The sequence below is a fragment of the Sciurus carolinensis genome, chromosome 5 (assembly GCF_902686445.1).
Source record: "Sciurus carolinensis chromosome 5, mSciCar1.2, whole genome shotgun sequence".
NCBI classification, from domain to species: domain Eukaryota; kingdom Metazoa; phylum Chordata; class Mammalia; order Rodentia; family Sciuridae; genus Sciurus; species Sciurus carolinensis.
The window spans coordinates 158201336-158218149 of record NC_062217.1 but is presented as its reverse complement, the minus strand read 5'-3'; the positions used below and the strand labels follow the sequence as shown (position 1 = coordinate 158218149).

Sequence of the window (16814 nt, the reverse complement as noted above, 5' to 3'; positions counted from 1 at the left end):
AGTATTACAAAACAGTTGATCTACAGAGAAGGAAGATTTTATATATATAGTTTTACTTAGATCCATGCCTTTCTATCCAGGAGTACCATTCCACTGAGACATGAAGTAGCCCTAGAAACTGTAATATCTACAACTGAGAAAAAACTAAGATGGGTGGCTAAGTCCAAATCTAAGTTTCTAAGGTTAAGAAAGATCATATAGCAAAACTCCCAAATATCACATTTAGCTTACGACATTATACCAAAGGAGGAGAGTGAAAAGATTATTTTGACTAAGATTTCTACAGTAAATACAAAATAAAATTGTATTATGATCCTCTTTTCATATTGTCCATCCTATAGAATATTATATAACTACAGAATGCCAGAGCCTGAAGGGACCTTAAAGAACATTCCACATCCAATACTTTTTCATTTTATAAACAGGAAACTGACATACAGAGAAGAGTGATGTGACATAAAGGTAGCTAATATGTCAGTTAAAACCTAGAATTTCTGTATTTTTTTACTACCTTCTTCCTGTTGTAATCATGACAAAAATCTTTCCATTATTTTAAAAGTAGAGAATATAGACAAGTGACAAACAGATGTCCATAATGGCTGATTAATGCAAGTGTTCATTTCAACAGGATGCTACAGAATTTCCCATTTTAAACTTCTAAGTAGGAAAATTAATTTACTTACCTAGCCTGTACACAATCTACAGTTCCTTTGTAACTATCAATATAGGTATTACATAAAATTCCATCTCCAACAGCTCTAGCAATAAACTGGCCCCACCAACTATAAGAAGAAAGAGAACTATATTTAAAAAAAAAAAAAAAACTCTAAATATATAGGACACAATTTCTAAATACGTAATGATGAAGACTGGTTTAACTGCACAGTCCAATGCCTAAAAGACATGCTTGGGCTACTCAAAAACAACTACTTGACACCCATTAGTTGTGCTTGGCCTATGCTCCCACATCTTGACCTTCAAGTTGAATGTTATCAAGAGTAGGGACCACATCTGTTTTGCTCACTACTGAATCCCAGCACCTTGTATACTGATACTTTATATGACTGTAAATGTTAAATGACTTATAGTCAAGAGAAACCTCTTTTTGGAGAAAAAAAAAAAAAAAAAGGGCTGGGGATGTAGCTCAGTTGGTAAGAGTGCTTGCCTTGCAAGCACAAGGCCCTGGGTTCAATCCCCAGCAAACCACCCCCCCCAAAAAAAAAAAAAAATCTCAAAGTTTTCTCAAAAAAATTGATTAAAGAAATTTATGGAGAAAAGTTGTATAAAACTATTTGAAATTTGTTGATAGTATTATTATAAAAATAGGAACATTTCAGTGTCTAATAATGAAGGAGGGACACTATGTGGCCACAGGAAAAAATATTAACCATATTTTACCATCTTAGAAAAATCCAGTTTACAAAATGGCATAGATGTACAATTCCATTTTTAATTAAATAAAATAACAAGGATAAAAGAAGCACATACTGATATAAACAAAGAAAATACAAGAAAGACTAACATCAAAATGTTCACAGTGGTTTTTTGCTGGCCTTTCTTCGTTTTGGCTTTTATTTTTCAGGAACTCTATAATTAATATGAACTCATGTAATTATTTTCTCAAAGTATGTATGGGTATGAAGAATTAAAGAGGTCCACTTTTGAATCACAGCTCAATACCTTCCACACACTTCTGTCACAGGAAAGCACAACAGAAATAGCACTTAGAAAGTGACCTTCTTATACTCTAAATTAATATTTTAAACTTTGATTAAAAACTCTGACAAATACAGCAATTTCACATTTTCAAAGTTATCATTACTTTTTATAATATACATAAGCAAATTCAATTATAACCTACTTTTTAAAAATCCTAGCTAAAAAAAGCTTACATATAATGATAACATAAAAATAGGCAACATATACATATATAAGCTTGGTGTATCCTGTATATATTACACACACATACACTCTAAAAGTATTCAGAGCACAGCAGGAAAGTAAGATATAAAATTGGATTCACAGTTTCATAAAAACTATATAACAAAATAAAAGCTAGGACACCATAATGTAAGCAGGCTACTTTTGTATGGTAGGAAATGTGGCCTATTTACCTTCCATCTACTAAAATTTGCTAGGAGCATATATTATTTCTACAGTTGTTAAGCACAGAGGGGAAAGGAAATGAATAAAAAGAATGATACAAACCTGTGGTGCTCTAGGAGTATCCAATGCTAATTCAGGTAGATCTTCAATAATTTATCAAATGATTTTTCCACATCATTTGTGCTCATTACTGTCCCACAAAGGTCAGAAAGAAGCTTAGATGTCATTTCTCTATGACTGGCTTTCCCTTCCAATGCTAAGGACACTGCCAACACTGGTACTCCACTCTTCATTTCACCAAGATTTAAATCTTTTAGCATTTCCTATTCAAAGAATTTTTAAAAAGAATGTAAATTCAGTGAAAATAGTTCATTAAACTATATCTTACTAATTTAGTGTTAGTTAACCCTCTCCTTTACAATCTATTAGTATTATTTCTAGGAATACTATGTATGAGCATTTGGGGAGAAATGCATTTTACATTATCATAAGCTTGTTTATATACTTCTCTTCAAAGCTTTCTCTAGAAGCAAAATTTATACTTTCAAGTTAATCAAATGAGATCTTAAACCACTGTTGCTAGATAGGAATAATGTTTTATCCTCATACTAGGATAAAGTCAAATTTTCCTATTAAAAATATAATACAGCAACTAATACTTAATGACCACTTATAATATAGCAGGCATTATAACAGCCACTTTCCATTACCACATTTAATGCTCAATATAGCCCTTTGAGTATTTAAATTATTATCCCAGCATACCCAAAAGTAATAAAATTTTTTACATTTTTCACAGAAAAAATTAAGAAAATTAAATTTTTCACAGAAAAATTAAGATGTGTCAAATTAGAAGTGGAACATAAGTACTAAGTATGATCCCAGAGATTAAGTTCTAACTCGACTATTTATGAATGCCTTCCTGTTTACTCAAAGTTTTCTTTGACTCATTAAATTATATTATTCTACCAAAGAATGCCCAAATTATTCACAACAATCTAAACTAGTGTCCTAGTTAGTAATCTCTTCCCACGCCATATCATATTCCTTAACTGCATTTTAACAACTCAGTGCTTTCAAATATGACAATTCACTTCCCTGGAAAACCTCCTTCAACCATCCTATCTAGCAAACACCTAACCATCCTTCAAATGGCTAAGAATCACTTCTTCCATTGCTCTCCATTTTATGCTTCCACAACACTCTGCTCACAGTGCTACTCAGTTAATCTTAGTATACACAGATTTTAAGTACCTGCCTTCACAGGACTTAACACTCTTCCTCTATAACAGAGTGTTTCACCTTATATTTTAATAATCTGTTTACATATCATTTCCTTCACTTGCCTGGGATTCAAAAGGGTAGGAATAACCTATCACAAATTCCTCCACATGGTATACACTAAAAAGAAAATTGTTTATATTGAAATCCTACAAATCTAAGACACCAAACCTGATGATAACAGACAAATCAAGAAAATCCAGTCTGAATTTTAAGAAATCTAAATTATTAAAGTCTTCTGAAGAGCTGCAATTGTATTTTAACCCAGTAATCCTAATAAAAACAATTTTACTTCTAAATTTACTCAAAAATACTTAACTTTATTCTCTTTCTGTGTACATTCCTTTGCAAATCTTTATATCAGTGGTTCTTTGATTTTTTGGACAGAGCACAAAGATAAATCCAGAACACTGAAATAATGCCAAAACAATGAAACTAAGTCAGGCATTCTTTTAACTGAGGCCCCTGAAGAGGTACCAGAGGGTCTATAAATGCACTGAAATTATAAAACTGTATTTTTTAAATTACAAAAAACAGGTGCAATAAATTATATATAATTATAAAAATAGCATGTTAATGCCATTTTTTCAGGGAGGGAAATGGCATGTAGTCTTGTCAAATCCCAAATATTCAAGAACAAGACCGATTTATTAATGTAACAGAATTTTTATTCCATTCTTAGTTACAAATTTATGTGTGCAAAAGAAAATAACCTAAACATATTCAGTGATCCAAGATCGCACTAGATAAGTTTGTTTATAAGCATCTTCTCTTCTACACTGAATAAAATATACTTGCAACTTTAAACCTACCGCAACTTCATTAGTATCTCCATGCTCAAAATATTCCTGTATAATTGGTGTTAATGTCTTCTCAAATGCCCTTTCATCCAAAGGCAAAACTACAGTTTCATAAACACAGTTCTCCTATGAGAGAGAGGGAGAAAAAAGTTATAAATTAAAGAGCAAAATATTCAAATAAACAAATTTTAATTTCATGCTGTCGCTGGTAGTAATCTTCATTTAGGGCAAGAGAAAGACATGCTCCTGCTTTGATCATATTACACAAAAATAGCATACACACATCATCCTTTCTTATACAATCTGAATTCAATAAGCCAATATGCAAATTAGAACCACTCAACATAGCAAATGTATGATTTGCTCCCAACCCCCATATGAGAAAAACTCTTAAAGATGACTTCCTATTGTATGTAGTATTTTCATTAAAACTTTACTTTTTAAAAAGATAAAGCAGTACCTCAAAATATGTTCTAATATTGTGTCAAGTTTTTATCAGGAACCAAATCATTCATGATTAATAGTATAATAAAAATACAGAAAAGATCAATATTGTACTGACTGAACAATCTCTAAGGAAAAGCACTGTTCAACTGAAATTTCAAAAGAGGTATGATTAATGCCCATTACCAAACCAATTTTCTTGCCTCTATTAAAAAAAAAATCTCTGAAATATTTATTTGCAATTTGTGACTGGTTTCAGTCTGACAAAATACACTTGAAAGACTAATATTCAGTAGATTTCAGTATGTGAATTCCACTGGTTTTAAATATATATTTCATATTCTCTTAGAAATAGTTCCATGTCCAACTATTAGTTAAGAACATACAAATACACAATAAAAACAAGCTAACACATACCCTAATTTTTCCTGTTTAAAATCCTTACAACCATTTTCCTATCTTATATGAAGACAGTATTTTTTTAAAAATTGTATTATAATATCTGTTATTTGCTTCAAAATAATCTAGAACATGGGAGGAGGGGGCAACAGACAGGGAAGAGTAAATGAAAATGAAGAATAAAACAAGACTGCCTTTAATAATTATTGATGTTGATGAAACTGAAAGATGAATACAAGCAGATTCATCATTTGTTCTACTTTCAGGTTCTTTCCATTAAAAAGATAAATATATTAAATTTTTCTATAAAATCATTTAAAATTTACATTCTCAGCATTATCCCTAGGGGAAAAAAATGCGTATGTCCCCAAAACAAAATTATCATATTATTACCATCCTAAACAGTAATATCAAAAAGAAACCTAATCTATAATTTTTATGACATTCAAAATAAGATAAAATTTTCTCAATTATAATATAGAAAAGCTATAGCAACTCAATAGAATTTATTGAAAATGACAAATTTAATAATCCTAAGTAAATTTGAAGAAGGTCTTTACCTTCTTTTGAGTCAAGAGACCAAGTGAGAGTTATCTATAAATTACTATAAGATAACTGGGTTTCCTACCTAAAATTAACCTAGCAATTTGGAAAGTACCAAATATATGATTTAGATAAATGTGCTGTGTATGTGTATGTTTTGATAGCTATTAAATATAAATATATACCATATCATTTGACAAATCTGAGTAAACTACAAACAAGAAGTTAAAAAATTTGTAAACATGTTAAATATTTTAAAGAAGTAAATCATTAATACCTGGTCATCATCATAGTTAGGATCTTTCACATCCACCTCTTCCACATCATATACCTGTCCAGGTGTACCCCAGACACCTTTGCCTCCTGCGCCACCTGACAAAGTTTAGAATTGCAAAAGGAAAAAGTTCATAGTTCACAAATTTTAGCTGAAATCTGAAGTAACTCTAACTGTACAAAAGTGAAATAATGGCTAAAAACTATTTTAATTTCTATGCTAGTTTATTTTTCAAGTTGAAAATTATATTTGAAAGTTTTTATTTAGATCACTTTTTCAATAATTGTATATATTTTAAATTATTTCTTAAAACATCAAATTGAAGTAGGTTATACACTTAAAAACTAAAAAAGCTGATGCTCTAAAATAAAAGCAAAATCAAAAAAACAATCTGAAAAATAGCCATACCAAGGACCTTTGGGTATGGCTATTTAGGGCAATTAAGCTTTTAAATTTTGACATTTCTTGGAAACCAAAAAAAAAAAAAAAAAAAAAAAAAAAAACACGTCAAATACTCCAGATATAAAAGTATATATTGCAGTTTGCAATTAGCAATGTTACAAATAACTAATTGCAATTCAGGCATTAACAGGCCTAAAACTATTTCTCTCTACTATACACCAACCAGTGTGAATTTAACAAGTCCAACTTTCCAAGCTGCTTTTTCTACATTAATTCACTAGAATGTTTTTATGAGACCCAATGTACTATATTTTTAAAGAACTCTTATATCAATTTTTTTTAAATTTATTTTGTACCTAGAGTATAGTCCTTACAACATCAAAGTAAACCAGAATCTGATAAACTAGGTTTCATTTTGATCCAAACAATAACTGTACAACTATTTGACAACAATAGCAATTACTAATAAAACACCATAATTTGTTTATCTGAATATCTTATCCTTTAATTTGTAACTCTTTTTTCTCCTTTCCCCTCAAGGAAAAACTGTTTTCTCCATAGTCATATTTTTGCCTTGGCATTAATGGCATTAATTCTAGCTTCATTAATGAAGATGCTGAAATCCAATTTCCCCATATTTCATTCTTTTTCTTTTTTCCCTAATTCCAAGAACTTTTTTTTTTTGGGGGGGGGTGTTACTGGGGATTGAACCCAGGAGCACTTAACCATTCAGTCACATCCCCAGCCCTTTTCTAAGACAGGGTCTTGCCAAGTTGCTTAGGGCTTCACTGAATTTCTAAGGCTGGTCGTCTCAAACTCCCAATCATCCTGCCCAGAATTACAGGCACCACCACACCTGTCACAAGCACTCTCTCACTCCCAGAAAAGAATCAAAATTGTAATTAGGCTATAAATTAAAGCTGTCACTATCATTCAGAAGTTAGTCAAGTCTCTAAATTATATTGAAATCTTAGTGTAGATAGAAGCTGACAGATCCCTCACTCAACACATTTTAAGTGCTAGTCACTATTCCAGATACTGGAGGTACAGCAGGAAAATAGACCAATCCATTCTAGTACCCAAAAATAAACACAGAACCAGATCTATGAAAACATTAAAATTCTATACAGACGTTCCTAAATTTCTATTTATTATTCTTAACAATGGACATAAAGATTCATTAGATAATAGGTATGATGAATCTGACTACTTTTTCAAAAGCAGTTAATGCACAATTCATAACTGAAAAACATCAGTATATACCATATTTTACTGGAAGTAACTGTTAAAGTTCAGCTTAAGAAAACTAAATCTACTCTTGTAGAATCAACCTAAAAAAAAGTGAAATGTTCCTCAAATTATTATTATGCAAAGATATATACAAACCATAAAACTTACCACTGTTTAAATTTCTCTCATTCCTAGAACAAGGAAATCATAGGACAAGAACCAGACAATTTTTTCTCATTTGTTTCTTTGCATATGGTATATACCAACCTTTCTTTGGTAGTCCTCTTCCTTTCCCAGATCTGGATCGTCTATCTAGCAACCTTCCCTTTGGACTGGTTGGCACAGTTACTCCACCCCTAAGAGCTTCACTTCCATTATCACTGACTGAATCTCCTCTGCCAGAGTCCCGGGATGAGTTTTTACGTAGTCGTCTTTTTGCTTTGGCATTAATTCTAGCTTCATTAATGGAGGATGCTGAAATCCAATTTCCATTTATTTCATTCTTTATTTCCTCAGTACCAGCATTTTCTTCATCACCAGAAAAGAGAGAGTCACTTAAATTATCAGGATCTTTAAGGGAAAAAAATGAAGAAAACTAAGTATTTTAAGTATCCACTGTTCTACCAGGTATGGTCCTAAGTTTAATTAGGGTGAATCTCATGAAATTACCATTTCTGTATGTTAATGTAACAGTCAGAAATTGGCAATTTCATATAACTCAATCTAATAAATGACAACTAAGATTACTTTTCCCATTATCAAAAAAAGTAAAATAAGACTTTGATTTTAATGAACAAGGTTTCCTTAAAATATGTTACCTCACGTTTACATCATAAAATCTATGTTAACATAGATCAATACAATAAAATCATTAGAAATTTGTGAGTAAATAGAGTTAAGCAATTAGAAATATCAAGATAAAGAATCTTCAAAGGATAAATTAATATTTACAGAAAGTTTATTATTTATCGGCATTGCACTGTATACTTGGTCATTTACCCACAAGACTGGCAGTTAATTATTATACCATTTATCTAAATAAGGAAACTAAGGCTCAAAGTGTTTAAAAACTTGCCAAACATGCCATGATGAAGTACAGTTACCCTGTTAGGGTTAGGAAATATCAGTAACCCAAAAGAGTATGAAAGACATTTGGCCAACAGGTGATCATATGTGATTAATGAGCTGAACTGCTGATGTTCCACTGCTTTCAAGATAAGGCTTGCTTTCAAAACCAGCATCTCAAATTCTAATTTATCTCCCCAAATTTGACTCATATTACACTTTCCATACTCTGGAAATCTTCCAGCCTAAAAAAACAGTATACCCTAAAAGAGAGAAAAGATTTGGAGTTCTTTATGGTCCCACTTATAATATCATCCTTGCTCTTTAAAGTTATCAAAATCTTTTAGGATATATCTCAATCCAAATCCCTCCATGAAGACTTTCATAACAACTCTAGTCACAGCTACACTAATAGTCACATACTGTTCATTTAACATATCACGGAAATCAGTTTGTTATTTCCTTTTGGAAAAGTCTTGCTTTTCCATCGAGGTCATGATCCTAATTAGCCTGTACTTCTATTATCAATACCTAGCAAATCATCCTTCATTATGGCAACTCAAACAGTCATAGAGATCATGTGGAGACATTTGGCTTTGCTCTGAAAACTTTCTAAATCAGAAAAGCTACTGAATTAGCTATCACTGGGTTGATTTTGTTCATCAATGATTCAGTCAGAGCTGAATCACTAAAAAAAAAAATTTTTTTTTTTTTTTTTTTGGTTATGCAGGACTGGGGACTGAACCCAGAACCACATGCATGCTAGGCAAGCACTCTGCCACTAAGTTGCATCCCCAGACCTTTTTATTTTAGTTTGAGACAGGATCCCAAGTTGCCCAGGCTGGCCCTGAACTTGAAATCCTCCTACCCTGGACTGCCATAGTAGCTGGGAATGCAGATGTGCATCACCATGCCCAGATCTTAAATGCTTGTAAATATGCCTAATTATAATTACAATGTGTCAGGTCTATGTGCATGGGCTTTAATATGTCTTAAGATATGTGAAAGCTAAAAATTTTAACAAGCCTCTAAAAAGCTTAACACTTTTTAAAATTCTTGACAAAAAGTATAAAAGTTAATAACAAACAGTGTTGTAATCAAGAAACAAAACATGCCAGGTACAGTGGTGCACACATGTAATCCCAGTAGCTCGGGAGACTGAAACAGGAGGATCTCAAGTTCAAAGTCAGCCTCAGGAACTGCAAGGCACTAAGCAATTCAGTGAGACTCTGTCTCTAAAAAAAATAATAAATAGGGCTAGGGATGTGGCTCAGTGGCAAGTGACCCTGAGTTCAATTCCCAGTACCCAAAAAAGAAACAAAAACACTAAGTGGAGTGAAATTATCCCATTAGTTTCATAAGTAGTCTTCCTGCCTTCAATCTTCTCTTTTTTTTCTTTTTTTCTTTTTTTTTTTGTGGTGCTGGGGATCGAACCCAGGGCCTTGTGCTTGCAAGGCAAGCACTCTACTGACTGAGCTATCTCCCCAGCCCTCAATCTTCTAACTATCCTCCAAATGGAAGAGACTGATTGTCTAAAACATGTCCACACTGAAAACCCTTTGAAAGGTTTTCCCATTATCTTAAAACAAAATGTAAAGCCTTTACATTCACTTGTAAAGTCTTCATTTGTGATCTTGCCCCTGCTTACCTTACCAGTATCACTAATGACTACTCCCACATTCAAATCATTAGACCTTAGATTTGTTATCATAGGTAGGAGTGCTGGAATCAGTTTCAGGGAGGAATACAGAATATATCAGATAAAAATATAAAATGTAAAGGGGATGACCAGTGAAATGTTTCAGTAATTCAGTCACAAGCTAACTAGAAAAGGTTAAGAGTAGTAACTGGAGTTAATAATAATGTTATGCTTTGAAAAAAACAGTTTTCAAATGGAATCAATTAAGGATTTAGGAAGAATGAAATAATGCTTTATAAGTTTCTGACTTGGGAAGCCGGTGTTACAAGGATATGGATGAGGTATCATCATAACTAAACTAGCAAGAGTAACTTATCGTCTTAGCGCTACCCATTACTTCTTTTGTCATTACAGTTACTATTGTTAACCTACTAGATACCAGTTTCTGTACTACCTGGTACACACTAGACACAAGGTTCTATGCTAGTCACTTCACATACGTGGTCTACAAGTCTTACAAAGCTCTATAAAGAAGTTATAGGGGGCTGAGGCTGTGGCTCAGTGGTAGAGTGCTTGCCTTGCCTGTGTGGGACACTGGGTTCAATCCTCAGCACCACATATAAAGAATAAAACAAAGGTCCATCAAAACTATATATTAAAAAAAAGAAGTTATAGAAGTTTAACCTCACTTTACAGAAGGAAAGTGTTTTATTGAAAAGTTACCCTATCTAGAAAGGATTGTGCGCAGGAATCGAAAACTCAATTTTTAATTTCATAAGATTATAACTACAGAAAATATAAAACAAGAATACATCAGTGTTGATAGCTAGAGAGACAGGATGAACAAAGGAGTGAATGTAGAGAGAGATAAACAGAAGATTAAGGGAAAGGAGAAAGACCAGACAGAAAAATTAGATGGAGTTTTCAAGTAAGAATGGGTGGTTAAGAAAAACATTAAAACTACTTGAAATATATTGCTTTCGTTATGCTAACATTAAACCATAAAGGGTTCAGAAGATGAAGAACTGAGAAGTATAATAAAAGGTATTAAACTCTCTTGAAATATTAAAGTGTTTAATTTAAACAAATCTATTTCCCATACTTGAGTTTCTTTTCTCCAACTATTTAGCTCTGTCTTGAATATGTGTTTGTGTGTCTACAGCAGTATTCTCTCTAGGTATAGTTTATGCATTTGACCTTATCATTTTTAACTGATGTTTATGTCAATTGCCTTTTTTAATATATCTTGCTATTCAGACTCACCTAAATTTTGGACAAGTCAAATCACTATTAATCTGACTTAAGAAAACCAAAATTCAAAGGATAAAAAAAAAAAACTGAGTACAGAGAATGTGGTAACTTCAAAATTGTTTTCTATTGTGTACTAATTCCCTCTCTATGAATTGTCTAACATTTCAGTAGTAACCATTTCAACTTATATAACCAAAATACCAGACAATCACATTTCCAATTCTGGTGTCCAATAAGTGGCAAAATTAAAATAACAATATTAGCAATATTTTATATACCTAATAAGTGTTGTATACTTGACACACAATACCTCACTAAATCCTAAAGATAAATCTATAAAAGTGTATACCCCAATTTTATATATAAGGAGAGTAAAGGTCACATAGATAACCTACTTCCTCAAAGTAACAAACTTCTAGTAAAGGCAGAATTTGGAATATACTAATCTCTCGGACTTGGACTATATGCTACAGGAAGAATTTATTATAAAGTCTGTCTCACGACTATCCAAATACTAAAGAATAAATCCCTTATTTTAAGGAAGTACTGAGGAGAGGAGTTATAATGAGGTCTTACTGTAGTTAAGAAAACAAAAATTATGAATCTTAAGAGATGCGCTTTCTCATAGAAATGGCATGCAGGCCATATATTAAATTTTCTAGTAGCCACATTAAAAAGTAAATGAAACAGGTAAAATTAATTAATGTATTTTATTCAATCTAATATAACCATAATATAATTTGAACATGCAATCAATATGAAAATTATCGAGATTTCACCTTCATCTCAATTCAGAATAGCCACAAGTGGCTAGTGGTTATTGTACGAGATAGTGCAGAAAAGCAGCAACTACCCATATATGAAACACATTTTTTTAAGTACCAGGGATTGAACCCAGGAGTGCTTAACCACTGAGCTGCATCCTCAGCCCTTTTAATTTTGAGACAGAGTCTCACTAAGTTGCTTAGAGCCTCACTAAATTGCTGAGGCTGGTCTTGAACTCGTGATCCTTCTGTATCAGCCTCCCAGGTCGCTGATATGCACCACCATGCCCAGTACTCATTTAGCTATTGTATATATCAGCACAGAAATAATCACTACTTATTGGAGAAATTTTCAACTACTTTGAAAATTATTTTCAATTATTTTCAATAATTATTTTCTAGACTACTTTAAATTTAAAGATTTAGATCAAAGAAAACTAAAGTTGTATACAATAGCGAATAAAAGTCATTGGAGAAATGAAGCTATAATATTTAACCATGAAATATATTTACAAGTACAGAAAATACAAAGCTTTCAATATTAATAAAACTATTAAGCAAAGAATTATCTAAAATATACCAATATCACTATTAACATACTGCACAATCCTAATTAACTCTTTGGGAAGAATATTCTGAAAGCTACACAATGAACACATTTTACTCAGCACTTGATCATCTATTCCACAAAACCATGTTTATTTTTATGGTATTAATGTGACAGGGGAAAATACCATAAGTAATTTATAACAAATAGGAAAGATATCCAAGATGCCAATTATAGTCTATGTTGAAGAAATCACTAACAAGCCCATGTGAAAATATTAATAAGCAAGTTCACTATTCTCCATTCTGTACTATATACTTTATTATAAATAGTGACAAGTAAGAATGTATGGAATGTGAAAGGACAGGCAGAAGAAAATAAGGGCAGGATCAATTCCCATGAAAATAAGAAACAAAAACTTGATTTTAAAAATAATATGACCTGGTTTTTTATGGTATGAAAAAGATGGTATTTAAAAACATTTTACTATCAAATGGTCTGATGCTTGTCACAGAACACTACTCACCTGTGGGATTTACATTCAGTATCTGCTCATTTTCTACATCCATCGTTTCTTAATTTCACTTGCACTGATTAAACAAAATTACCAAATGGAAGTCTTCTTTAGAATCTATTTTTTAAAAGAAAGAAAAGATCAACATTTTCCAAACCGATATAATTAAGGTAAATCCAATTTATTTAAGCACTCAGTAAAAAATTACATAACTCTTTTTAGAGTTCACTTTACTTTGAAAGATAGCAAACATAACTTAATATTTGGTTCCAATTTTCTTGACAAGTTTAACTGAATAAAATACCTCCAGATTTCAGAATGTGCCAGTGCACCCTTTAAACTTGGAATTAAAAGATATGTTTTCTGTATATGTGTATATTTCAAGTTAAAGACACACACACACACCAAATCTTTTAAGAATACCACGCCCCAAAATCTAATGTATATAAGAATATAGACACAATGGTGAGCTCTCTACCAATTATAAGAACCACTCACTATTTGAAAGAAAGGCTAGAAAATTTTTTTCTTGGAAATATATTTTAAAATATATTACCAGAAGTCATAACCAAATTAAGATTTCATAATCTCTCCGGAAGTATTTTTAAATAGTGATTTAAAGTACATAAGTGTTATATCTGTTTAAGTCATAGATGTTGGAGATCAATTGTTCCAGTGATTTACAGTAATTTCACTAGCAGTATGCTCATCTTTTAATATAAAATGCAAAAATCAGTGAAAATGCCTAACAAACTAATTACAGAAATTTTTTTTCATATAACATGACTTGCTGTTAGGTGTCATTTTAGGATAAAAATGATGTATGATGCCTCCAGGAACTCAAAGATGAAACTGACTTTAAAATTCCTCAATATAAACTGACTTGTTAATGTTAAGCTCATAGCTCTTTTCTCAAAAATAAAGAGGGGGGTATTAACTTATTAAAACAACACAAATACTGAGTATGCTAAAGTTATGAACTTCTTATTATGGTAATCCTTAGGCTAAGATGCTATCATATTGCTTCAGAAATTAAGAAGATGGTAAGATCATTCTCTAAGTCTATTAAAAATGAACTGACATGTGATTCTATATAATCACTTTTCATTATAATTCCAACTCTTGATTTAGGAAAAAATGCATCTTAAAATATGTATACAGAGATTCATACAGATATATGAACAAATATAATTTGCAAACCAAAACATTTAGTAACTTCCATGGCTGAAAACGCCACACACTGTTTAATTTCAGTATATTACAGGAAAGGGATAATGTGTTACATCTGTCATATGATGTATGCTTGAGTTTTTTAAACTAAAGTTACATTTAAAAGTCTTTTTCATACTTGATGCAAATATAATCTTTGAGTTTTTCCTACAGAACTTTAGAAAGAAAATGATTATAACCAAAGCTTATAAAGCCTTTAGGTTCAAAATGATTTTCCATGCATTATTTCATGCACCTCAGGACAATCTTGAGGTAGGTATTCCACTTTGCACACAAACAGATTCGGAGTAGGTAGGTGATCTGGCCAAGGAGAGACAGCTGTTCAGTGGAATAACCAAGACTAGAATCCAGACCTTGTAAATCCAGTACAAGACTTTATAATATTCTACAGGAAGATTCTTTTTTTAGGGTTAATAGAAGCTTATTAAAGCAGACTTCTATTGTTAAATCAAAATTTTAAATACTGTTTTCTGAACAATAAAAATTATTTTAAACTACTATACAGAAGGTATTGAGTTGGGCAAAGAAAATTACCAGGTAATAACTATCATCTATAACTTACTAAATGTTTTTATTAATTAATCAAAAACGGTATTTTTAGACAATAACCTTATCAAGAAATCAAGAATTCAGTCACACATTTGAGAGCAGTAAAATGGGTTTAAAGGATAAAGATTAAAACGTTTTAAAATAAACAGTAAAGGATAAAAATGTCCCATGTTTTCAATCTTTTCAAAGATTTTTTTCTGTTTAACAATCTTAAAGAATCTTACCCCCAACTTAATATGTAGAAAAAAATCTAAACCCTAGTTCCTTCACACTAATCTATAAAAATTAATTTTCAATGAGAAAACCAGACTATACATACAAGTTGGAAAAAAATCAAGGCTGAAATTGAATATTGGGTTTTTTTTCTCCAATGTATTTACTGATATTTATCTGATAAATCACTCTGCCATTTTTGGAAGTCAAGTTTGGAGCATATGTCAACTAGAAAATTACTTGTTTTTATTCCCGGGCTATAATCATATTTACAGCACTCTACCACTATAATGCAAAAGACAGCATTATAGAAATTATCCAAGTAGCACTTATTTCTGCATTCCTATTTTTCCCTTCACTTTACTACTACAGAAAAACAATGATATTAAAAGACGCCTACTGAAATACTAAGGAATTCAATTAACCCATAACGAAGGAACATTAAGGGCACACATAGCAATACAGAACATATCTGCTGTGGTCTCTTCCTTTAAACGCGTATGGTGGCTTCCCAAATAGTATCCCATTAACAAAAACAGCAAAATTCGAAAAATCAACAGCAAAAAATTCAAGTTAAAAACAGGTGGCAACCCTTCCGCCCGGCGCACACCTAGCTGCATTTCTCCTGGTCTGTGGATGCTACGGTTGCTGGCTACGTAGCCGTTCGCACCAGGGCATGGGGGAGATGGGCGACACTGACGTCTGCAGACAGTTCCAAGCGCTTACAAACACTCCGTGGACGTTACAGCACCGAATTGACACTCGCGGCGGACAAAAGGGGCCTTCCCTCCCGTCCTGCTTTTTCTAGGAGATTATATTTAACTTAAGGAGCCCCTCTGCCGGAGGGTCGGAGCAGGGATGGGTGGCGGGCACGTGTCCGCCGCCCCCTGCCGCAGCGGCCCGGCCTGCTGGCCAGCAGCCGGCGCGCCGGGGACGCCCGGGACCCCCGAGGCCCCCAGCCCCGCCAGCCCCCGGTCGGTGCCGGGCCTGGGCCGGGAACGCCGCGCCGTGGGCTTCTCTGAGGAAAGCCAGCGGGCGGGGAGGGCGGACCTTCCTCACGGGATTTCGGTCTCGCGGGAAACACTTCCAACCCCTTCTCCAAAATTAAAACTCCGCTGGGGGCCTCCTGACGAGGCGGCCCCGGCCGCGAGCGCCCCCAGGTGCGGAGGGGGCTTGAGAGGAGGGGGCGGGCCCGCGCCGCCGCGTCCCGGCGGGGCCCTCGCGGTAACGCGGCCGCCCCGCGCAGTCCGGGGCGTTGGGGCGGGCACGGCCCGCCGGCGGGTTTCGAAGAGGCGGCGGACCCCCGCGCGCCCTCCGGGACCCTGCCACGGCCTCCACGCCCCCTCCCCCTCCCAACGTGCGGTAGCCTCCGAGGAGGGACCGGGACTGGGGGAGAGGGCAGTCTTCCCGAGCGTGCGAGCCGTGCCCACCGGTACTGACCCCTCGGGCCACCGCCGCCGCTCGCCCAGGTCCCGGTCCGCCGGCCCCGACCCCGCTCCTCAGCCTCTGCCGCCGCCTCGGAGCGTCTCTGGCCCCTCTCGCTCTGTTTGTTTTTGTTTTGTT

At 33.9% G+C, this 16814-nt stretch overlaps 1 protein-coding gene across 1 annotated transcript in view; it reads right to left on the bottom strand.

Annotated features, from left to right (window-relative positions):
• Pdcd4 (programmed cell death 4) overlaps positions 1-16814 on the bottom strand; it is a 24245-nt gene extending 7431 nt beyond the window's left edge. Inside the window, 8 exon segments of the mRNA XM_047552813.1 lie at positions 684-775; positions 2203-2252; positions 2255-2429; positions 4200-4313; positions 5851-5945; positions 7747-8049; positions 13272-13376; positions 16692-16814. Coding sequence (XP_047408769.1) covers positions 684-775; positions 2203-2252; positions 2255-2429; positions 4200-4313; positions 5851-5945; positions 7747-8049; positions 13272-13314 — 872 coding nt within the window. The 5' untranslated portion in view covers positions 13315-13376; positions 16692-16814.